Genomic DNA, 23342 nt, shown 5'->3' with positions numbered 1-23342 from the left:
CATGATATGAATCCATACTTGATCCACGTACTCGTAGAAAAGCGGGAGAGTGACCAGCACACCGCGGGTCGCCATCGACTTTGCCAGAGCGCGGTCGGACAGGTGGACGCTTTCTCCGAATAGGGCTCCCTGAAGCAAGACGGTGTCGGCAGCAGGTACCTCCATAGCATCGACTTCAACGCCGACGACGCCGCCAGGCTCCTCAACGCGGCCTATATAGAAAGGTTATGGAATTTGCCAATGTGTTTCGCACTTAAGGTCTATTTATGTTAGGACCTTTGCCTATTGCCTATTTATATTCTACGGGAGGGAAGCCTGACATATGCAGGCTCGAATTGTGCTCCAAAGGCACAGTTGCTGATAATCTACATGCGTCAAGGTGCGTCAAGGATCAACTGAGATCAGCACACTGCGCACGTATGATCAGACGTAAAATTTGGCCCACCGCACCAATTTGTAGAACTGCAATTCATGTCTCACAAAGATGCTCTAGATACTTCGACACTTCTGAGATGCTAGGGTTCCTAAGTGACGCTTCAACACTCCCCCTCAGCCTTGAATATCAGCGGAGTCGCCCCAAGTCACTGCCTTGTTGTTGCATCCCGAGTTTCTTGACCAAATACTTGTGTTTGTCGGCCGTGAGGCTCTTTGTCATAATATCTGCCGTCATCTCCGAAGTAGGAATGTAATTGAACACTACTGTACCATCGTTGACTTTCTCCTTTGAGAAATGATACTTGACGTCTATGTGTTTAGAGCGTTCGTTGATAACATCGTTGTATGCCAAGTCCATTGCGCCTTGATTGTCTCCGAACAATACTGTAGATGCGAATGATGAGTGTCCCCAGGCTTTCGATAGCATCCTACGGAGCCAGATCGCCTCGCGGACTGCAAATGACATCGCGATGTACTCTGCTTCCAAGGTTGATTGAGCGGTTGTATCTTGTTTCTTGCTCCTCCAGCTGACTGCTCCCCCGCCTAACTTGAAAACAAACCCACTCACTGATTTGCGCGTAATCCTATCCCCGGCAAAGTCGGAGTCGGTAAAACCGCGTAGTCCTGCTTTTTCGTTCTTACTGTAGACGATTCCTAACGACTTGGTTTTCTTCAAGTATCGAAGTACGTACTTGGCGGCATTCCAGTGCTCAGGAGCTGGATTCTCCAGAAAGCGTGAGAGGAGGCTGGTACTGTAAGCGATGTCGGGGCGAGTCGTGTTGGCGGGGTGTAGCAGTGACCCCACCAACTGCCTGTACGGTGTCTTTTCCATTCTTGTACTAACGTTCTCGTTGGATTCCTTCAATCCTGGTAGAACTACTCCAGGTGGAAGCGGAGTGGATACAGTACGGCCTTGATCCAGTCCAAAGGTAGAGATCATGTGTGTAATCATTGGGGCACTATGTATTTTGATTGTGCCTGCCGCTCTATTGCGCTCGACGATGATTCCGAGAAACTTGGTGACAGACTTCTCGATGCGAAGTTCAAACTGTTTCCCAATCACGTCGGCCAACTTCTGTAACGCATCCAGAGAGCTTCCAATGAGTAGCATGTCATCCACATATACTACTATATAGACCGTTCCATTCTCCGTTGCGAGTATGTACAGACTTGTATCAGCATTTGACTTCTTACATCCCATGGACCTGAGAAATTCATCACAGACTTTGTGCCAGGCACGCGAAGCCTGTTTTAAACCATATATTGCTCGCAGTAGGTGGTACACAAAATCAGGGTGCTTCATGTCAACGTTCCCTTCAGGTTGTTCCATATAGATGTCTTCCTTGAGCTTACCGTTTAGAAACGCGGCTTTGACATCAAGCTGCAGTATCTCCAGATCCTCTTGGGCGGCAAGGGCCAGTATCAAACGAACAGTACTGTACTTTGCCACGGGAGCGAAGACTTCGTTGTAGTCAAAGCCTTCCCTTTGAGAGAAACCCTTAGCTACTAAGCGAGCTCGTTGACGGGTGACTGCGTTACTCGCATCGGTCTTATTTGTGTAAACCCATTTAGATTTGACGGGTTTCGATTCTGCTGGTAACCGGACCAACTCCCAAGTGTCTTTGTTGAGCTGTTTGATCTCCTCATCCATGGCGGTTTTCCACTTGTCGCATTCTTTACTTGTCATAGCTTCACTGTAAGTCAGTGGCACTTTACCATCGGCCTCTCCCATTCGGTGGAGTAGAGCGATGGAAACAGTCGCGTTTCCTGGCTCGTACCTTGCGGGTGGATGCGATGTGCGGGATGATCGTCTCACGTTTGGAACGTAAGTCAGCATTTCGTTCGTGTCGACGTCAACGTTGTCGCTGTGACTGTTGGGTGCTTCTGAATGGTCCTTTCTTGGTCCGAGTTCTATATTAACTTCGGCACCTCGCCCCAAGTTTTCGAACACTGGGGTATCATCGACCTCTAGATTCGCTTGTTGAGCCAGATGTTCCTCGAACTGTACGTCGCGTGAGACAATTACCTTCCTTGCGTGCGGCAAGTACACGCGGCAGACATTTCCAGCTGCGAATCCCACGCAATATCCGATCTCAGCCCTCTCGTCCAGTTTGCTTCGGCGTTTACGTTTTGGTATGTGTACGTATGCCTTTGCTCCAAATTTACGGACATGGGACAGATTGGGCTTCTTCCCGAAAATTGTTTCGAATGGAGTCTTGTTTGGGTCGTTACTGGCAGATGTAAAGAGACGGTTCCGAAGATAGTTTGCAGTATTTACTGCTTCAGCCCACAGGCGCCTATAGCCAGGAATGTGACGAGCTCCCATTAGCATTGTCCTCGTCATGTCCAGTAGTGTCCTATTCAGTCGCTCGGCTTTGCCATTAGATTCCGGCGAGTAGGGCGCTGTAAGCTCATGCTGAATTCCCTTTTGTCCGAGCCATTGCTGTACGTCTTTGGATAAGAACTCCTTACCGTTGTCGGAACGAACCCTCTTGACAAGTAACTTCTGGACCTTACAGTTGTGTATAGTCTCTAGCTCTGTGATCATTTCCTTGAGGGCATTACCCGCCTCTTTCTTAGATTTGAGCAACCTAATGAGAGAAATTCCACTTGAGTCGTCGTAAACGGGAATGAAGCAGCGACTCCCACTGAGAGATTCATGCCTTATAGGGCCGACTAGGTCAGTATGGACAAGCTCAAGGGGCTTAGTTGCTTTCCGAGATTCTTCGGACGCTGGTGGACGTGAGTCGCGGACAGACTTTCCAAGTCTACAGGGCTCACAGTCTGGAATACTTGAAACCACCTCAAGACTTACACCGTCGACAATTGGCAAGGACTTCCTGATACTTGTTTCACTTACGTGGCCGAGACGCTCATGCCAAATTAATTGCTTGTTGGCAGAGGTCACAAGCGCTTTTCCCTCTTGTAGAGCCTGAGGCTTTAATATTGCCTGATATAGTCCGCTGTCATTGCCCTCAATCCCCTTTAGATACGACTTCCCCTTCTTGAGATCGCTGATCACGCAAAAACCTTCTCCTTGATTATCCGTGTCAAAGGTAGCACGAAATCCAGCCTTTCGCATGCGGCTTACAGAGATGAGGTTATACATGAGGGATGGTACGTACAGTACGTTTGTCAGAGCAACGGGCTTCGTCTCTCCATCTACGATGGTCCTGCAGTGTACTGTACCCTCTCCCTTCACGTCCGTAAACTCTCCATCACCTACTTCGACTGAACGCTCCTTTGAATTTCTGCTCATAGATTTGAATAAGTGACGATCGTTGCACATGTGGGTAGAAGCCCCAGAATCAATGAACCGCTTCTCAGAGCGGCTGCCTTGGGTGCTTTTCTTCCCTATGCTGCACTTAGCTACAAAGGACACATCCAAGTACGCAGAGTGGTTGTTGGACGGGTGACGATGTCCTTGTCTTCCTTTCTGGCTTCTGTGATTTCCACCGTTCCTGTTTCCTCGCATGCGATCACGTCGCTTCTTCGCGAGTTGCGGTCGATAATTTTGTCCATCTGGGTTGAAAAAACACTGTAGAGATGCATGCCCCTTTCGTTTGCAGAATCTGCAGGGGTCGTCTTCACGTACTGTAAGCGCAGATGAATCTTCGTTTTCTCCAACGTTGGAGTCTAGTTCAGCTTCTTGGGTGACAAGTTCTGCTACAGATGCATTGAAATACTTTCGTGTAGCTCTAAGGACTCCCGCCGTAATAGCAAACTCGTCTCTTAAGCCTCGAAGCAGCGCCCTTCTCTTTTCCGTAGTAGAAAGGACGTGGCCTACGGCGGCAAGCTTGTTCTCGAGTACAGAAAGCCGGTTGACGTACTCCATAACTTTCTCGTTAGCACCCATTTTTAGCTTCTGATACTGACTAAGATAGGCGTCTATGCGAGCTTCTGATACCGCCTCATACATCTCTTTCAACTTATCCCACATTTGTTTGGGATAACGAAGTGTGATGACGGCAGCGTTGCAAGAATCGTCAATTGTTAGAATGATGTTCGTTAAAGTAAGATCTCGACGTCTTTCATACTTGACTTTCTCAGTAGCATCCGTGGGAACTGCTTCTTCTCCTGTAACAATTTCCCAGAGTCCCTTACCACGGAGCACGAACTCCATCTTGTGGGACCACATAAAATGATTATCAGTAGTCAAGGCTGGAATCCGATAGCGACTTGTATCGATCGTGTCCGTCCTCGAGTTTTCGATCTTGATTGATGGTACAGTTCTTAATTGACACTGAATTTGTAATTGCTTGGTTGACACTGTTAATGGTACTGTATTTGAATGAAACAGTTCTTGTAATGATGCTTGGTTAACATTCACTAAGTCTCACGGACGGAACTTTTCCTCTACAACGCTGTGTTGGGTCGATCGACGGAGTGTTCTTCGGCCCTTGTTTGACTTGGGCTTGCCACTGACGATGAGATTGAAGGCGAACACAGGTAGATAATTGACGCAGTGGTTACGTTTCTGTGCCCATAACCTATAGAAAGGTTATGGAATTTGCCAATGTGTTTCGCACTTAAGGTCTATTTATGTTAGGACCTTTGCCTATTGCCTATTTATATTCTACGGGAGGGAAGCCTGACATATGCAGGCTCGAATTGTGCTCCAAAGGCACAGTTGCTGATAATCTACGTGCGTCAAGGTGCGTCAAGGATCAACTGAGATCAGCACACTGCGCACGTATGATCAGACGTAAAATTTGGCCCACCGCACCAATTTGTAGAACTGCAATTCATGTCTCACAAAGATGCTCTAGTGTCTAGACGACAAGCAATTTGACCTCATATGAGGTCAGTCGTGGCCTCATATGAGGCCAGGTTTTTTTTTGCAAAAATATATAAATTAAATCGAAACTTTAAAACATTCAGTTTGGACACCATTTCTTTAACGTATACGCGCTCGGCAATAACATCTTACAAAACATTGGGATGGCGGTTGTCAATGCACAGAGAGACTAAGAATCTAATGAAGTATCAATGATGAGTTGACTTTTTAAACAGGCGTTTTGGTTTCGAAGTTATCAACATAAAACGTTTTGAGGTTGGTCAAAAAAGGCTCCTTTTTGGGCATTTTAAAAATGGCTGGAGAAGACGTGCAGATCTCACCAAACTCCACCCTTCCACAACGCAGAAGTCAACTGCCGTGTCGAGAGTATCTTTTTTCCATCTTGTTGAGCTAGCACAAGTCGAGAAAAATAAGTTGAAAAGTGACCTCATATGAGGTCATTTGTCACCTAGACACTAGATACTTCGACACTTCTGAGATGCTAGGGTTACTAAGTGACGCTTCAACAGCCTATGACGAAGCGCCAAGCGGCGTTTCGCACCGGACTGGGCAGGACACGACCCCACTGCCACCGGGCGCCAACTCCATCCCACGCGCGATACACAACGGGGTCGGCGCGAGTGAGAACCGCGACCGAGGCTGAGAAGGCGAGCGCAAGCACATCCCAGGCTTCGGCGACGACCATGCCCCACACGCACAGCCCCGACAAGGCGAGGCCCGGGAGCAGCAGCAGGAGATTGACTGGGGACTGGATGAGCCAGTCGAGAAGCCTGGTGCGGGTCGGGCGGGTGACGGAGGAAGTGGTCGCGTCGGGGCGGCGGGCGAGAAAGACGAAGGGGGCGAGGACGCCGAGGAGCGGGAGCAGGCAGCCGAGCGGGCGCGAGTCATCCGCGAAGAAGCGCTGCGAGCCGAGCAGCGAGGCGGCGGCGACGGCGGCGAGCACGAGCACTAGCAGGTGCACGCGCGCGAGAAGCAGGCCGCGGGTTTGCGAGAGCGACACGCGGCGCCACGCGCGCAGCACGGTTTGCGCAAGCACTAGGGCGGCGCCGGCCACGCCGATGACGAAGGCGACGCCAGCGCTGAGCGGCGGGGCGTCGGTGAAGATGGGGTCCGAAGCCGTGCCCGGTGGGGTGGACATGGCGTGCGGGGCGACGCGACGCCTGGGCGTGGCAGGTGGCAGGGAGTCGCCCGTCTCAGGTGAAGCACGTCACATGGTGAGTGATGAGGCATGACCTAACGTTGGCGTGGCCCCCGTGTCTCAGCAGCTGTAAAAAGTAGAGTGAAGGTTTTGGCGGGTCAAGGGGGGGCAAAGTCCAGTTTACAGGGGGATGCCTCAAAGGGCCGTCAGATCAGGATAAGAGGGATGAGAGGGAGTGCAGTGAAGAGGAAGGGCAAGGCGGGTTCCCATATTACAGTGTACAGTACCCTGTACGTATCTGCTATCTGAATTCGCCTTGCTCAGGCCCTCCTTTAAGACAGCATGGACGGGCATGTTTGGACATGTATGGACGTCAGCGTGCACCTGATTGGTCCATTAAATACTTTTCTTAACAGTATGATGGCGCACACAAAGTTAAAATAATGGAATCTGTCACTACCAACGTGCCATACGAGAGCACACCATTGGCTGTCGCCTACCGCATAAGTGCGATTGAATTCAATCTTGATCCAATTTAGCATACATTAAAATTCAATTTAATCATTTTATTGACGTCTCTGAATGCCAGTACACGGGGATCGCGATATAGTGGCCTCCCTCTGTCAGTGGGCCGAAAACGGCACTATATCGAACCAGGCACTGTAAGATAATGAGATTTGCGGCTTTTTTGCAGCCACTTCCTTGCATCACTGCTCAGAAAGACCGTTCGCAAGATGCCATCACTCATACTTTGCATCTTCACTACAGACTCAAGTCTAATCAAGCATTTATGTCATTAGTAGCTTCCGAGCCGTCGCATTGACTTCCTCCATTTTTGCAGCAATAAATGCCAGCCTACACTTTTGCAGATGTCCAATTGCATCATCGACCCTGCCTTTTTCCGCCATAGTCTCTATTCTAGTAAGCAACTGCATAATATCTTTCCGCGGCGGCAGCGGCTCTCGAGCAGTACGTCCATCCAACTGCCTCTCTGGAGACCCTTAGTTTTTGGCTCAAAATTCGCGCCACCCGCAAAAGGGTATCGGAGCTGGCACTAACAAAGATGGCACTCTATCGCGACCCCCCTGTACACTTGAAAAAAGGCGGGAGGCTGGCAATCGAAGGAGATGCGATTCGTCTCCCGACAGAACCAAACCAAGACCCAAAAAGACATCCTTTCTACCCTCTTCCCTATCGATAGCCCGGTATGATGCACCCCTTGAGCCAATTTACGGATCACGGCGCGCTGACACAATACATTAAATTATTGGACATGTAATATTTTGAAAATCGCAAACATATACATCCAAACATGGCTGTCCATGCTGTCTTAAAGGAGGCCCTCAATAAGAAGACGTACTCTCTTTCGTGTACCTGTATGTCGCTAGGCATCTCGCAGCAGCGTCCGTAAGATGGTCTCAAAACGGGGCATGTTAAGACACACCCTGAGGGTGTGTCTTAACATGCCCCGTTTTGCTGCGGTTTGCTTTGCCTTGCCCAAAGAAGTGACTTGGCGTGCTATGAGTGGCTCCTACGTTTTAATTTATGTGTTTAAGAAAAGCAACGGCTTAAGAAGCATACGGTATTTGTTAAGAATTTAAAAGTATTCCTGGCAAAACCGGGCAAGGCAAAGCAAAAACCAGCCTGTTAAGACACGCCCTCAAGCGCGGGCATACGATTTGTCCAAAAACCAAAATTTTGCGACAACGGTGCTAGCGTCGCATCTACAACAAACCGCGTCAGCGGCGACAACCCGCCCAACGACGCGTCAACCTCTGCCAGTGCCAGCGGTTGGCGCAGCGATGCCATCACACTTGCCTCATGTCTTGCCTGAGTGGAAGCTGGCTTCAGTCCAAGTCGAGCTGCGAGAGATACGGGGTTGCGCACCACATCGAGCCGAACGTACTCGTCCGCCCCTAGTTTTGCCTTCTCCTTCAGGATTTCCACGCCCCTTCCAATGCCCCCGAGGTAGTCTACAAGACCTTGTTGCTTCGCCTGCAAGCCCGTCCACACTCGCCCTTGTGCCACGGCGTGCATCTCCTCGTACGTTTTGCCCCGGCTCTGCGCCGCCTTGTTCACAAACTTTTTGTACGCCTGCATCGCCCCATCTCGGTAGTACTCCGATTCCTCCTCTGTAAACGGTCTATCATCTACGAGTAGCTCCGCGTACTTGCTTCCAACGCTTATGTTTTCCTTGGTGTACCCAATCTTTCGGTATAGTTCCCCGAGGCTAGGTTTGACTGTCACTACTCCCACGCTTCCCGTGATCGTCAACGGCTCGGCAATAATCTCGCATGCCATGCTGATGTACTACCCCCCACTGGCGGCCACGTCCGATTGGCTTGCTAGCACAGGCTTCACGGCAGCAAGCTTCTTTAGCTCGCTCCACATAATGTCGCTGGCGAGTGCACTGCCCCCGGGCGAATTGCATCGCAGCAAGCAAGCAACATACCGCTTGTCGTCCCGCACCTTGCGGATCAGCTCCACCAAGCTTTCACTTCCCAGCGTATTTCCGGTTACTGGCGATGAACCGTTTTTTCCGCTGGTAATCGCTCCGACAGCACGGATGACGGCAATCTTTTTGCCGCCACCAATGCCTACCATTTTCTCGGTATTGCGTCGTACATACCTGCGGACATCGACTGAATTCAGTGGCTGCTTCACCACCTCCTCCTCCTTCTTGAAAGGGCCCTTCCCAAAGCGGATTTTGAGCTGATCCTCGACATCCGACTCGTAGCAGATACCCGTGATAAGACCTGCCTCTACGTACTCATTCATTTCCCACGGGCTGCGATCGACAAAAGCAGCAAGCTCGCTCTCCGAGATTCCAATCGCTTCACAAACACTCTTCGTCCACGTATTGTGAGTCTCCCCAACAAGGAATTAATCACTTCCCGTTGGGCAGGTGCCATATCACGCCTCGCAAGCTGATCTCCTGCACTCTTATACTTGCCAATGCGTTCCACTTGCGGAGCCACGCCGATCTTTTCCAGCACGCCCCCGACATACGAACCGCTCGCAGCAAAGCCACGCAACCCCAAACCGCCCTCCGGTGCGACGTAGAGCGCGAAACCCATGCCAAGGAAAAATTCCTTGGGACCTCCCGTCTCCATAAACACAGTAATGCCCTTGCCTGACGCGCGGAAATAATCCAAATGGCGACGCATCTCAAAGACCTTGGCCCATCCGCACGCCAGGGCATCGATTCGCAGGTGAAGATGTGCAATGCGGGGGTCATGCGCGCCGACTCTGAGGGCGTTGAGCAGGACAGGAAGGGTGAGTTCTGGCGGGCCAGAAAAAGGCAAGCCGGACGGAGAGTCGCTTTCAGACATGGCGCCGCCAATGCGTGCCGTGAGCACAGTGTCCTTCGACACACGGCCTCTGACTTGGCGGAGCATGCACCACGATGCACTGAAGCGACGTATGGGGGAGGGACGCTTGAACGGCATTGCGTGTAAGAGCGTGGAGAGTGGGGGTGGGGTGGGGAATTCGTCGGGCAGTTTGAAAGTGGAACCTGAGTCGGTTGCGGCCGGTTTTGTCGCGTCGATCGTCGCGGTGGAAGCAGGTGGGGATGTCGAAACTGTTGGTGGTTCTTGCTGCGCGTTCATGGCAAAGCGAGCTGCCGGTTGTGGGCGGATTGGGGATAGCGGCACGATAAAGGTTGTTCGTGTGACGAGTGGGCCCGATGTTGGTACGAGAAAGGCGGACATGGCGAGGGCTTCTGTGGCTTTTTCGGCGATGAAGTCTCTGAAACGCTCTCGTACGCGGAATTGGCTACTCGAAGGGTGAGACAAGAGAGTGCTGAAGGAGGTTGTGAAGAACAAGCTTGTTGAAGTGTTTCAGGTGAAGAGGGAGGCGAGACTACATTTGCAGCAGGGATCACGCAGACAAAGAATGAAGGCATTGATGGTCCAGATTTCGGTACATGTCGCTCAGGACATTTCAGATTGGGCCGCCAGGCCATAGATCCAAAGAACAGTGTTCCGCTCACCTCGGTTTGACCATTCAATTTTTAATGCTTCTGGCTGGTACAGTAACACCGGCTGTGAAGAAAATTAGAAGAATTGCCTTTACCAACTTCCTGGCCATTTTATTTGCAGAAATTTTACTTCCGCTCGAACTTTCACGGACAACAAAAGGTCGTGTAAATTTACAGTATATCGTATACCCTTCGGGACACATGTTTCGTTTCTTATTTTTTTGACCTTTGCGTGACAACCTCTAAACACCAATGTTCCGCCTAAAACGAAAAAAGAACGGGAGCGCTTGCTCTCTCTTCCGGCCTGGTCTTTCTGAAAGGGTCATTTCTTTCTTTTTCTATCAAGTCAAGCCTATTTAAAGCCGGTGTATTTTAACCTTCACCAAGTGACTTGGACTCTGCAAACTGTCGATCCTCATCCCCCTCTAATACTTTCCAAACTAAGCATGGCAAAACTATATGAACATGGTTTTCTCCTACAAAGACAACCGTAGTCGAGTCCAACAAGAGCCTCTTTTCGGTATCAGATTCATGGATTTCATTCCTTTCATCAATACGAGTTGCGCTGAGCTGTCAGAAACGGAATCCTCTTTCAAATCACCCAGTCTCATTCAATAACAGCATAATGGAATCGCCTCCGTCGCCCTGCGAGACATATCTTATTCTAACATGAGTGTAATTGATGATATTGCTCAAACATGGCGAAAATGGGCATCTCTTTATCATAAAAAAGCTCAACAAAGTAGTCCCTTTCTTTCCCAGGCACATGATCTACCCCCTTTCATAGTAAAAACGCAATAAAACAAACTGCTCTTACAACGCACACCTATGTAATCAGCAACAATTACGCTGCGTAGAGGAAACTGATGAAACATCTTGCGTCACAAAAAAAAAGTTGCTGGTACCGCGCCCATATTGTCTCGTCTATACCTGTATCACTTTCCTAGACTAGATTCAGCAAATTCCTTCGGTTCCTCCTGTACGCCGTAGGACGTGGCTTGAGTAGCATCGTACAGCTCCTGTGATAGGTGAAGTCGGAGCATGTGTCAAGTTGTGCAACGAACGCCCAGATCCGTTATGTGCAACTGTCACCGTCGTTTTGATGGAATAAAGGCACCTTCTTCGGCATATACACCATCTTCTAAATAAAACTGCAAGAGTAATGAGACCCTCTGCATACTTCGTGTTCTTTCGTGACTACTTCCTGTCCTATCAGAATATGGGATCTGGAGATTGTTACCGTGCTCTGGTAACTGACGGCCTATGTACAGCTTTATTCTTAATCGCAGGCGATTTAAACGTTACGGAGACGGCCTCTTTCATGAACGATCGGGTTTTTGCTTACATCCCTGAGACTAGAAAGCATTGGACAAACTAGAAGACTGTGTCTGCCTGGCGATGTGTAATGGAATGAATCTTGCGGAAAGGCCGGAGATGAAGATATAAGTAGAAGCAATGAGGTAATTCAATAATGAAATAAAATTGAGACATGACCTTGTGAAAATGCAATTGCAAAATGGGCGATGTAAAGACGGCTGTTGTGGAAAGGCAATCCCCTTGATACATGAACAATGCACGTATAAAGTGGGATATTTTGGTGAGGACAAGAGAGATTTTAATTGTGTGGACCGTGGCGGGATTGTGGGCAAAGATTAGAGAGTGCAGGTGTTGTGGGTATGGCTTGGGTGCATTAAGATTGTCCTAGTTTTCTTCTCTTCTCAATAGTCCAATGTTGCGTTTTTTTTTACGTTGGAGGTAGACTAGACAAGACCTTTCTAGCCAACAATCTGCGAACATGAAGCACGGAGATCGAGGGCGATGGACAAGATGTGACGGAGAATACAGGCGGGAAAATGCTGAACGGAGAAGCGTCGGTGTGGCAGGTGGGGTATATCTAGCAATGCTGTGCAGCTTTCGACTTGAAAAAAACCTCAAAATGACTTTCCGACGGTGTGGCGTCGTCTCTCCCAACAGACTAAACTCTCACGTCATTCTAGCATCCATTGAGAGGCGAACGCGAATACATCTTCATTGATTTAGAGAGGCGAGGCTTTCCCCATGCCAATTCTTCTCGGCGGGGTGAGCCATATGATTACGGGGTAATTTTTTAGAAATAATTTGAAGATGATGGCAGAACCGGGCTCGCCACTGCCGGAGTAGCCACGCTGAAGCGGTCGTCACTGCTGCCTGGGGTTGCGAGGGATGCTATGACCGTAATTACCTGTAGCTGAGACGTTACAGTCCGACAGTACCACTACTGCCTTACAGTTGCTGACGTAGTTTTATCTTTCTACTTTTATGCGTACAGTATCGGCCGACGTCTAGTCTCACTAGAGCAGTACTAAAAAACCGACTAGCGCTGCACAACTGGGAGCTAGAGGGGACAGAGAAAACGACCATTTCAACTCTCGACACTCAAGTCGTCAACACAGTAGTTTCGCACGAAGCCATATCTGATGGTCGATTAGCAGATTCACAGATTTGCGCAATCATATGCGGCACAGGTGTGCTGGTGTTATCGATTTGAGCTGGAGACAGGCAAAATAGTTGTGGCAGCGGTCGACGACAGAGGGTTTAACGACAGCGCAAGCAAATGGAAGTAGACAGCAGGTTGAAGGCTGGAAGAGTAACAGGTAGGCATCGGCTAGTCTGAATTCCTGAGGGCATGTCACGGTTGATCTGCGTAGATGTTTGAATTTCAACTTATCGGAATCGGGGCTGACAAGCCCGATTCTAAAACTTTTAGCTTCATTGGAAGATCGTACTGGTGGATTTCTCGTTGAACGCAAACTGACATTAACGCCAATCGCCAGTCCAGAGATAAGAGTATCTGGGTGGAGGTATTCCCGGAAATGCAGTACTGTACACCCGGGGACGGTATTTAGTGTCACTGATACCATTTCCGTTATGGAAATATCGACCCCTAAACATATATTAATGTCAGTGATACTATTTCCGTACTTACACTATTTCAGTGAAAACGGTATTACTGTCACTGATATTGTCAAACGTAACAATGAATAGTGTAAGTTCGATCCCATTAGAGCCTACAGCATTTCTTTTCGTCCTACCAAAACCTCACATGCCTGCCTCTAATCACCCCCCCCCCCCCCCCCCTCCCCTCCTCTTTCCTTATCGCAGATGCCCCTTGTTACAACTCTGCATCGCCCAACCTTTTCCTATACACCAGACCAAAGACCGACCAGTTGACCTGTTCTTAGTACAAAACGCTTTTCAGTAATGAATGCCTGCGTATCTCCACTCCCGCGCACAAATTAGTGCTCCCGAAACGAACCGAACGAATCGCATACCAATACCATCCCTCCGGACCGGCAGTGAGATGGGTCCGGCTCAAAGGAAGGATTGTTCTATGTCTGGATTGATCCGTCGTCGTCCCCGGCTCTGACATGTATTAGTGTCAGTGACACTATTTACGTGGTGACACTAATTTAGCGCTGACACTAAATACCGTCCCCAGTGTAGCTGGCTACCCGCTCCAGTCTGCATACATGAATCACGTGAATCGGGATCCAGTTATGGCCATACCGCTCGTCCCCTGAACAACAACAACGAGCTTCGAACCCTCTGCAACACTCCCTCATGCTAGATTGCGTCGTTCTGCATCTCGTGTCGAGATGTCACCTCTGACCATTCCAGTCCTCCTGCTCCTGCTCTCAGAAAAGGCGGCCTTCCCATGTTCGCCACCTAAAGACGTTGACCGGGCCGAAGACCCCGTGCCACCCGACGAACAGCCTGCCGTCCCGAATGCCGACGACGACGACGACTGAAATGCTATGTGGGGTCCACGCATTGTTGTGTCTTCCGTCCTCGGCTATCTGGGAAACTTGCACGTCATCACCACGGCGTTCTTTGCTCGTAGAACAGCAACTGGAAAACCACTCGGTTTCGCCAACATTGCCGCCGTTTGCCGATAAACCCCCCATCGAGGAGCGGGACGACAAGCAGTTACAGCACCACTACCCTTCGTAGTGGAAGAAATTCTGCGGTGACACATTCATGCATTTGGAGCGGCCTCTCTTGAGCACTGACGCCAGTGAAACCTCCAGACCATTCTGGAGCTGTCCATATCAGCGCTAGTGGAAGCGGGTGCATCTTGCCTTTCACCAGAACCTCTTTTTGTCAACAACGACTTCATCACGGGCAGATCGTTCTCAATCGTCACTATCGCTACTTGCCGGCAAAACCGAGCACAAAACAAGACCCGCCGTATCATTCACGTCTAACACAATTTCCACCAAACAGCCCAGCCTCGTCCACTTCACTGCTGGGTTTGCAAAGACAAAGATGCCTCTGCTCGAGCTAAATTTGTCGTTTGACGTGTCGTATCGTTGGAGGTCTGACATCCCATGGGTAAAGCCTAACGCATGTGACGCTCCGTGTCGCGACAGGCTTGAAAACATTGCAATGAACCCATCGCTGAGCACGCCCATGCACGCACTCTACTATCTGAAGAGTCTTTGCCGTGGTCAGCGGCTCTGGCAGACGCGTACAGTGGCGGCGGTGGCGGTCGTCCGGGTCACAAGATAATTGTTAATCGTTCGCAAGCCCTCGTTGTCTGCGAGCGAAAACAGCTCCCGGATAAGTATGTATCTCCGACATTCCATGGAACAGCTATGCGATACTCTTACGCGGTCGTTGGGGTGGTCTCGTTGCCAGGATGTACCACGCCTAATGTGATTCCTGTACAGGGATGTCCCTTTTCGCGCCGTCTCGGCGGGAGGGATTGCAGCAGACCACGAAACGTGCCGCGACGGCTATTGCGGTGCCCATTCCACTTTCTATGGGGCCAACCGTGTACGACTTCCTGGAGCAGCAGGAGGCGAAGGCCTTGGGATTACGCGCGCCTCTGTTGAAGTCAGCTGACCATCATGGTGTACAATGTAGGCAGTGTTGATTTGGGAAAACGGCGTCCCAGAGGCATACTGGATAAAGGCCGCATAAATACTGATCGAGTACGATGAAATCACGCCATCCCTTCAGCCTCAGCTCCCGGTCCTCAGGTGCTGGTGTCAGCAGCAGCAGCAGCAGCAGGGGTTGGCACCATCGCTGTTCAGTTGAATAAAACTTTGAAGCTCGAAACGAGATGCTGCCGCAAGCGTGGCGAACGCACCACAACCTCCCGCGGATCTTCTTCGTCCGAGCTTGCACAACTTCTCCAAACAGCCAAACCGTACACAATTTTCACCTACTGTTCTTTTTGTCAGGGTGGACAAGGAAGGTAACCATGAATCGGCGCCACTCGGCCGTTTCCGATCAGTACTGAGGGTGTATGGAAGACGCTGGCACCGCCTGCCGACAGCTGGGCACCAGCGACGCATCGTGTGATCGGTTGTGACATGTGGGGTAACCGCGAGCGGTTCGCGTGAGAGTTGGCGATACGCTTTATTAGTGAAGTGGACGACAATCCTGTAGCGGGGAGAGAGAGGGTTGCACTCACGCTGATGCTGTGTAACGAGACGCGGACGGGCCTGGTAGGTTTTGCCGACGCGACGACGACGCCTCTTGGTCTCGTGGCGCTTGTTTCGTAGGCCTTTTGCTTGGCAACCTTGCTTCAAAGTTGGCGGACTGTGCAGGATAGGGGTGAAAGTTTGCAAATGCTTTACAGAACATTTATGGGCCAATTGCTGAGAGAGTAATTTACTACAAGTGTCTACACTTTTGCTTTGCCCAGCCGTTCCTATTTCCAAATACTACCCCACCGTTTGCAGTTGCAATGTGATCGCCATGGACGAAGTCGCAACGCCTTTCGGCATCTACTGAAGAAGCATCGCGTGGGAGAGGTGGTAGATCCAAGAGAATCTCCCAACTGACACCGCGACTTTGGCGGGATGGGCCGGCTTAGCGACGCCGTACTCAACCAGCACGAACGACATCGTTTCGGCCCACTATGAGAAGAGTGCTGATGACAACAAGACAAGCACTTCTTCTTGAAAAACTTCCCTTCCGAGCCTACGTACCCCATAAAGTGTCCACCGTCAGTGGGTACGTGCAACATAGCGGTTCCACCGTCAGTGGGTACTGGAGATGGTGTAGGAATTGGCGCTGAAGAGGGGGATATATCAGGGGATGCAGATGAAACGTCTGACTCGAGCTCTTGCCTCATCGCTTGTGATTCCTTTTTGCGACGTGACGAGACGATCGACAGAGACGACCTTCTTGTTCCTTCAGCTGAAGCTCGAATTTTCTTCCATGGTAGGCCTCCTGAAATAGTCGGCGGAGGACTTGTGGAATATGCACATGTGATCTGCAACACAATGACAAGCAGCAGGTGGATACGAGCTTTCATTTTTGCCTGAGAGCAAGGTGAATTCCTTTCGCAGACCTGGAAATGAGTTTGAAGGCGACGCGCAGCCTGAGGGTGTTTAATGGAGCTCTTGCTGAGAGGGGCAAGTTCAGAATTCCCGGTCTCAGGCTGTGCAACTGCCAGGCATACCAAAGTTATTGGAGTGACGATAACGCAGCTCGTTGTATTTATGTTACTTCTTATACCACATGGTATGCAATGAACCTCACGGCCGTCGTGCAGCTCTGGTATGCAGTAGACCTTTAGTGCAGTTATCGCTCTGTATATTAGAGGACACGTCGATTGGTACAACAATAGGGTAGCATACCAATCGACTCAGACGTTGCGCAGAAGATCGTCACATATGCGAAAGCGGCATCTTTGTGGTAACACTGTGTTTTTGCATAAAGCAAATGTACAATTTATATGGACATTATCATTGTGGAATGTGTCGAGATCAAGAAGAAGATAGGAAAAGACTCGAAACTGCTAAAACCTAACCTCGACTTCACCACATGACAGAGAGGATTGCATTCATTTCACGACGTGGATGCAACGAAGCACCCACTCACTCTTTCGAAACAAATGACAATGAAAATGACATGACGGTTTTGAATGTTTGCTCGCTGAGTAGTTTTAGGCTTGTTACCTCCATAGCCCCCCAATTTGGGCCCCCCCCCCCAATTTGGTCCCATATTCCTTCAAAGGCTTTTATGTCGCGTGTGCGCCTTCTACAGGTGACGCAAACCACACTATATTAAAGGTAAGGACTAGAGCTTTCCAACGCATTGAGCCAATGCCGGCTTCTCCCGCGGAAACATGCATTTTGAGCACCGGAAAAGGGCGCGTTTTCGGAGAAGACCCCAACTCAGCGTAACAAAATTTTCTTTGAGGGACTATGATGAGCTCTAAGGCCTTGGAGAGCTCCAAGGCCTTAGAGCTCCTCACAGTCGCTTTAGAGAAATGCGCGGATCGATGAGGGCGGAGACCAGGGCATCGAAAGAGAGAGATGTTCGCGATGAAGGCATAAAGGCGGCTCGAGAGGAATTTGTCCAGCTCGTTGCCAGTGGGGCTACGAAAGCTTTTTCCCTATCGAGAACCGGTGTGTCGCGGTCTACTGGGACTAGTTATCGGCGTCGAAGGGCGCGCGCATTCAGTCAGCGAAAGCGGCCGGACGAACAGCGTCTGTTGGCTTTCTGTCTGCGCCCACAGGCGTTGAAGCTGCGGCAGCACACAACGCAGCGAACACACTTGCGGCCCTTTTTAATAGCTAAAAAATTTGCATAAAATCGCGGGACCAAATTGGGGAGTTATCCCGAACCGGCCTCTGGGCCAAACAGGCTCGAACAGCCCGATGGTACGTCGCAAAAGGTCTCCAACCATGGCCAATGTAGGCTTGTTTGAAAGCTCTCATTCAGGTCTATCATGAGACATATTTGCAGAGTTTTGGAAGCTATTTTGATGCATTTACAGTCATTTTCCTGAAAAGGGGACCAAATTGGGGGCCTATGGAGGTAACAAGCCTAACATTACCCTTAGGGCATAACACTAAGAAGGTTGGGATTAGAAGAATACAGTATGCGCCTCCTCCGCTTTCCATCCTCGCAATCATTTTCAGCATGAGCAAGGGGCACATGTTGATTGGTATTGTTATCTTATCTTGCTCTTGATGATATAATCTCAAGATCATCCCCTTCGAAGTGCTTCGACATGACTAGTTCTACATCTGTCGTGCTGCGTTGCAGAGCGGTGGGAGTTACGAGGGTATGCCAAGATGCAAATGTGTCGCAAGAGGAAACCAATATCGTACAGGAGGCTCAGGTTTAATGTTGTTTACACCGAACATAGCAAGACACGGAGAGCGAAGCCTCCTTACGAATGAGAGGAGATTGGCAAGTCGCAAGTCACATCGACTGTTCCGTGTCGACACGGCCGCTCAATTTTCGGGAGTATGACCTTTCCGGGAAGGTATCTTTCACGTGAAGTTTTCTGTTCCGTAAGATTTCAAATTTAACGCCGCCTGTTAACATTAACTGACATGCGGTGCACCTTTGTACAGTACCTGGTATCGACAACAGTACAGTCGAGCAACTGGAATAACAGCGTCGAACCAAATAGCGACGTACTTTACGTTAGAACCTGGCTACTCGTCGTCGGCGATGTGTCGCTCGAACATCCGGAAAAAGAAAGCGTCCGGATGACACGACACGACTGTAAGATTACCACGGAAATCTGCATTCACCCTCGTACAGTACATTCCGTCCCTCCTTCGTGATCTCAAGATCACCAGTTTCCGAGTTATTCTTCCTGTACAGGTACAGTACTCGGCTACGTGGATACCTACAGTAGCAGAAGCAGTAATCGAATCACTGCTTTTGTTCGGTGAATTGCAGAATTGCAACCGTCTTCGCATCCGGACTCCTCCTCCCGCACTTCCGTCATTGCGATGACGAGGAAAACACCAGAGGCATAGCAGCGAGCATCCCATTCTTCTTTGGAGGGGCTCTCAACCAGAGAGCATCATGCATGCAAAACCTGTGCCCAATCGAGCAACAAACACAGCTCGTTTGGCCGCAAGAAAAGGGCCTCCAATGGAAGGAGAGCCTCTTGCGCTTCCCTGTGATCACTTTGAACACCGTACCACCTCCTTCCCGGATGCATATGATTTTTTTTGCTCATGAAGTCGCTGTCGCGCCTATTCCGCTCCGATAATGGGAGCTCAGAGAATGCATTTGCTGCGTATTATCATTGTTCTTGCAACCCCTCCAATGGTCTGGCATTTAATGCAACCTATCATAGGGGCTCCCCCAACGACAACTTGATAACCGGTACAGGTGCTGCAAGAGTGTTTTTGTAGTTTCCACTGTTTTATAAAATCCACCCATAGCTAGCTCTTCAATCATGTAAAGGTCCCTACTCAATTCACTGCTTCGTTCATAAAACGCTGGGTCACAACAAACCTCTCTTGAAGAGCACTGTGCAAAAGAATGCTTAGAACCATCTCTTCCGTTTTGCATCGATTCACACCGTTGCAAGGTAGCTCCTGGTATCGCGATGGTCCTCATCCCTCTTCCAGCGCTAGTCGTTGGCCTTCTCGTCACCATCACAACTGCCGCATGTGAGCTGGCCTTCCTCACCGCCGCACTCATCTTACTCAAGTATGTTAATTGCCGTCGCCTATTGAAGAACCAGAAACTTAGGCTTCGTATGCACAAGCGCAGTGTCACTTTCGTTACTTTACTTGCCATGTTAATGTTTGTGGCCCTGGAGACTCTGTTTTCTGTTTTCAGCGACGCCGTACTGCAAACCGACTCTTCCATTCAGGACTGTGTGCGCACGATCGCAAAGCGAAACGTCACATATGCAAACGGAAATGAAGCCGAAGCCATACTTTTTCGATGTACAAACGTCAATGGGGTCGATATCACTCATCACTTTGGAAACTACAGTTTACAGAATACTCAAATTCAGTGTTCAGACAAGATGGCCTACTCCTTCAGGCTCGCAAGTCTACGCGAGATAGACTGGAAGGATGGTGTACAAAACTGTGTCTTTCTAAGCTGTTCAAAGGTTTTTCTAAGAGGTAATATGTTTTACTTCACGGGACAACTCAGGGGGCGCAGAAAGCCTGGTGAGAAAATAAAGGTGCTTCCAACTAACGTAACCGGTCTAAACATTACGAAGAAAGATCTGCCAAGACTCAGCAAAAAGCTGAATGACCTCTATCAGATACCAATATATGACGAGGCGGAGGTGCGCCGCAACCTTCTACTAGGGTCTATACGCGACGAATGCCCTTTTTCAGTAAATGGTCCCCAAGGTACACGGGTTTCGCTAGTTGTGATCGCAATAACTGCGGCTGTGTGGTTAGCGTCACTGCTGTTTCTTGGTGTTTCCATTCTGTTTAGGAGATCCATCTTCTTCGATCTGAGTGATCCAATGCACTGGGCTAATCGGGCAAGGCATGATGTAACGGATGCAGTAGGTATCGAACCGATGGTGCAGTGGACTGGCTCTCCACAAGGAATTCGCATTTTGGGATATGAAAATAACAAAGGTGAGATACGACAAGGCCGACAACTGGAAGCTATACGTGGAGCGCATGATGACTATGTGTGAAGCGAGCCGTGGTAAATCCGAATGGAACTGTGTTAGCAATATGGCGATGGAAAGGGAATGCGCTCTGATGAGACGAACTTTCCGTCAACACGTCCCTCGCGAGAACCTCAAAACAACTTGCTGATCAACATAGCAACCTCACCCTTGACGCACTGCTTGTTTCGTTTTCTTCCGAATGGTCACCTGCCGAGACGCTATGCATTGAAAACAAGTCTTCCACCTAGAAGATAACTCATGCAGTTGTCACTAGTGATTTTTCGATTGCCGCCTTCATTAACGTGGGGCCAAGATATCTTTGCGCCAGACATTGGGTGCATCCAGAAAATAGCACTCTAACACTTTACCATTGTATGATAGTTTCAAAAATTGATTGTCCCCACCACTCTTGCACTCCATCACTGCCCTTCCGTGGCGGTTCCACCCCAGTTGGAACATGTTGCGAACTGTACACCCACTCGCACCCCCATTCGCCGACAACCTCCCCATCCCCTATTCCCAAAGCGAGCCACACCTTCCTCCTCAAACCTGGCGCCCGCATTCTGACACTGTCATCTCAACATGGCATCCCTTTTGGACGGATCCGATCCTCCCTCTCAAGCCAACCCGAACAAATCAATACTTTCCAGTTGCGTACTGCGTCCTCTTGTTTTCGGTCCCCTTCGATAAGGGCTACCGAAGTTATATTTCAATTGTTCCTGTATAAAAAATGGAAGTATACTGTTTAGCAGTAAGGCCTTCTGTGACGAGGAAAAGTGTTGAGCGTAAAAATCCTCGTTGCACGAGTCGTTTACTCGTCGTGTCTCCCCTTCCTCTCCCTTCTCTCGGAGTCGTCGTGAGGACTAAGTACTGTAGAGTGAAGGAGAACTCTGTAGGAGAGTTTGACTAAAAATGACGGAGAGAGATGCATACGAAATCATGCTGTATGACATCTGACTAATGCTTTCGTGGCGGAACACCACAGTGTTACACTTACCTTCCTTCTGAAATCGACGTCCGCGTCGATTGTTCGTAGTGCGAAATCTTATCCTTACAATGCGTTAACTCCGACTTGTGTATCCAAACTGCTTCGGAAGCTGCATCACCAACGAACTGTACCAAATAGAAAAGTCTACGGTTCTGACGTTTCTTTCCCAGGATAGCTTCAACTTCTTCCTCCACTGTACCATCTGCATCAATTACCACAGGAAGCAGGCCACTACTTCCAGGTGGCCGTATGTATTTCTTCAATTTCGAGACGTGGAAGACGTCGTGTGCTCGTGCCATAGAGGGTGGCAGTTCAATACGGTAGGTCACCGGACCGAGAACGTCGCGTATCCGTAATGGGCCGAGGTACTTAGGGCGCCATTTAGCGGGTAAATCAGAACGAGTGAAGGTGTCGAGCTTGTCGGAGCGTAAAAGAACCAAATCGCCGACCTTGAATTGCACATCGAGCCTCTTCTTGTCCGCATAGTGCTTTTGACGTGCACGTGCGAAAGCCAGATTGTCACGAGCGACCAATCGGAATGATTCTCTTTTAGACGCGAAGTCCTCTGCATGTTGAGACTGTATCTTGCATTCAGATAGGAGTCTTATGAGCGGGTTGGGAGGGATCCGGCCAATATCAATTTCGAATGGCGACAGGCCTGTGCTCGAGTTTCTTGACGCATTGTACTCGTACTCCAGCACGGACAACTGGGTGTGCCACTGAGTTTTATCTTTTTGAATGGCGGCTCGTAACATGTTGGCGATTGTCCGAATCAATATTTCCGATTGGCCATCAGTCTCGGGATGATCGGCTGTTGACATGTTGAGATGTACGTTGAGTATCTCCGCCAGCGACTTCCAGAATCTTGATTTGAACTTGGGATCGCGGTCAGATATTATCCAGATTGGGACACCAAACCTGGAAAACAAGTAATCTTGGAAAAGTTGCGCAGCATTGGGGGCGGTGATGGTCTTTGTAGTGGGAATAAAGATGCCCCGTTTGGAAAACTTATCCACAATGACCAGGATGCTATCGTACCCTGCCGAACTATTCGGCAATTCTGTGAGAAAATCCGTGGTAACCACGTCCCAGCATGTCGTGGGGACGTCATGGGGCTGTAACTTACCCGAAGGTAGTTTGTTCGGTACCTTGTTGAGTTGGAAATCGTGGCAGCTAGCACAGTAAGCTTTGACGTCCTCGTACATCCCCCTCCAGTAAACGTGCCGAGCTAAAGACGCATGTGTCTTTTCTGTGGCGAAGTGGGAAGGATAATGAAAGCTTCGTATCATGTCCGTTCTTAAATTAGCAACGTGCGGTATGTAGAGACGAGCGTCGTTTGTGCCCTTCCAAAGGAGGTGGGAACCGTTGAAGTCAAAGTTGCGGATGTATCGAGAGCACGTATCATCAGGAGGGTCAGTTGAGTCCTTATCGCTCAGTCTCTTGATGAGTGCCGTAGCAAATTCTTCTTGAGTGTACGCATCCCTGATTCGTTGCAAGAAGTTAGGTCCGGGTAGCTGTATGGATTTGAGGTATATCAAATGATCCGGACGACGGCTTAGAGCGTCAGCGACGACGTTCTTGGGTCCCGGAACATGTTGAACTTCG

The 23342-nt window shown here is 49.6% G+C and overlaps 7 protein-coding genes; 2 read left to right on the top strand and 5 right to left on the bottom strand.

Moving 5' to 3' along the window:
* Positions 1-5302: 5302 nt before the first annotated feature.
* CHC_T00007407001 (hypothetical protein) lies at positions 5303-5664 on the bottom strand. XM_005710935.1 is given in 2 exon segments: positions 5303-5493; positions 5494-5664. 1 exon segment carries the CDS (start codon positions 5662-5664, stop codon positions 5494-5496), a length of 171 nt encoding a protein of 56 aa, XP_005710992.1. The 3' UTR covers positions 5303-5493.
* A 71-nt stretch (positions 5665-5735) lies between these two features.
* On the bottom strand, positions 5736-6371 carry CHC_T00007406001 (hypothetical protein). The gene has a single exon (XM_005710934.1). The coding sequence runs from the start codon at positions 6369-6371 to the stop codon at positions 5736-5738; it is 636 nt and encodes a 211-aa protein (XP_005710991.1).
* A 443-nt stretch (positions 6372-6814) lies between these two features.
* On the top strand, positions 6815-6938 carry CHC_T00007405001 (hypothetical protein). XM_005710933.1 is given in 2 exon segments: positions 6815-6910; positions 6911-6938. The coding sequence occupies 1 exon segment, from the start codon at positions 6815-6817 to the stop codon at positions 6908-6910; it is 96 nt and encodes a 31-aa protein (XP_005710990.1). The 3' UTR covers positions 6911-6938.
* A 1080-nt stretch (positions 6939-8018) lies between these two features.
* On the bottom strand, positions 8019-8672 carry CHC_T00007404001 (hypothetical protein). The gene has a single exon (XM_005710932.1). The coding sequence runs from the start codon at positions 8670-8672 to the stop codon at positions 8019-8021; it is 654 nt and encodes a 217-aa protein (XP_005710989.1).
* A 9-nt stretch (positions 8673-8681) lies between these two features.
* On the bottom strand, positions 8682-9149 carry CHC_T00007403001 (hypothetical protein). Its single transcript, XM_005710931.1, has one exon. It carries the CDS (start codon positions 9147-9149, stop codon positions 8682-8684), a length of 468 nt encoding a protein of 155 aa, XP_005710988.1.
* A 109-nt stretch (positions 9150-9258) lies between these two features.
* On the bottom strand, positions 9259-9573 carry CHC_T00007402001 (hypothetical protein). The gene has a single exon (XM_005710930.1). The coding sequence runs from the start codon at positions 9571-9573 to the stop codon at positions 9259-9261; it is 315 nt and encodes a 104-aa protein (XP_005710987.1).
* Positions 9574-9589: 16 nt separating this feature from the next.
* On the top strand, positions 9590-9829 carry CHC_T00007401001 (hypothetical protein). Its single transcript, XM_005710929.1, has one exon. The coding sequence runs from the start codon at positions 9590-9592 to the stop codon at positions 9827-9829; it is 240 nt and encodes a 79-aa protein (XP_005710986.1).
* The last annotated feature ends 13513 nt before the right edge of the window (positions 9830-23342 follow it).

Source organism: Chondrus crispus, genomic scaffold (assembly GCF_000350225.1).
Source record: "Chondrus crispus Stackhouse genomic scaffold, scaffold_72, whole genome shotgun sequence".
Classification (NCBI taxonomy): Eukaryota; Rhodophyta; class Florideophyceae; order Gigartinales; family Gigartinaceae; genus Chondrus; species Chondrus crispus.
The sequence above is the reverse complement of the archived record's forward strand: the minus strand, read 5'-3'. Positions and strand labels throughout refer to the sequence as shown.

What these genes read in the sequence shown, in the direction of transcription:
- CHC_T00007407001 (XM_005710935.1), bottom strand. Translation starts at nt 5,664, where the DNA reads ATGAGGTCACTTTTCAACTTATTTTTCTCGACTTGTGCTAGCTCAACA.
- CHC_T00007404001 (XM_005710932.1), bottom strand. Translation starts at nt 8,672, where the DNA reads ATGGCATGCGAGATTATTGCCGAGCCGTTGACGATCACGGGAAGCGTG.
- CHC_T00007402001 (XM_005710930.1), bottom strand. Translation starts at nt 9,573, where the DNA reads ATGCCCTGGCGTGCGGATGGGCCAAGGTCTTTGAGATGCGTCGCCATT.
- CHC_T00007401001 (XM_005710929.1), top strand. Translation starts at nt 9,590, where the DNA reads ATGTGCAATGCGGGGGTCATGCGCGCCGACTCTGAGGGCGTTGAGCAG.
- CHC_T00007403001 (XM_005710931.1), bottom strand. Translation starts at nt 9,149, where the DNA reads ATGAATGAGTACGTAGAGGCAGGTCTTATCACGGGTATCTGCTACGAG.
- CHC_T00007406001 (XM_005710934.1), bottom strand. Translation starts at nt 6,371, where the DNA reads ATGTCCACCCCACCGGGCACGGCTTCGGACCCCATCTTCACCGACGCC.
- CHC_T00007405001 (XM_005710933.1), top strand. Translation starts at nt 6,815, where the DNA reads ATGGAATCTGTCACTACCAACGTGCCATACGAGAGCACACCATTGGCT.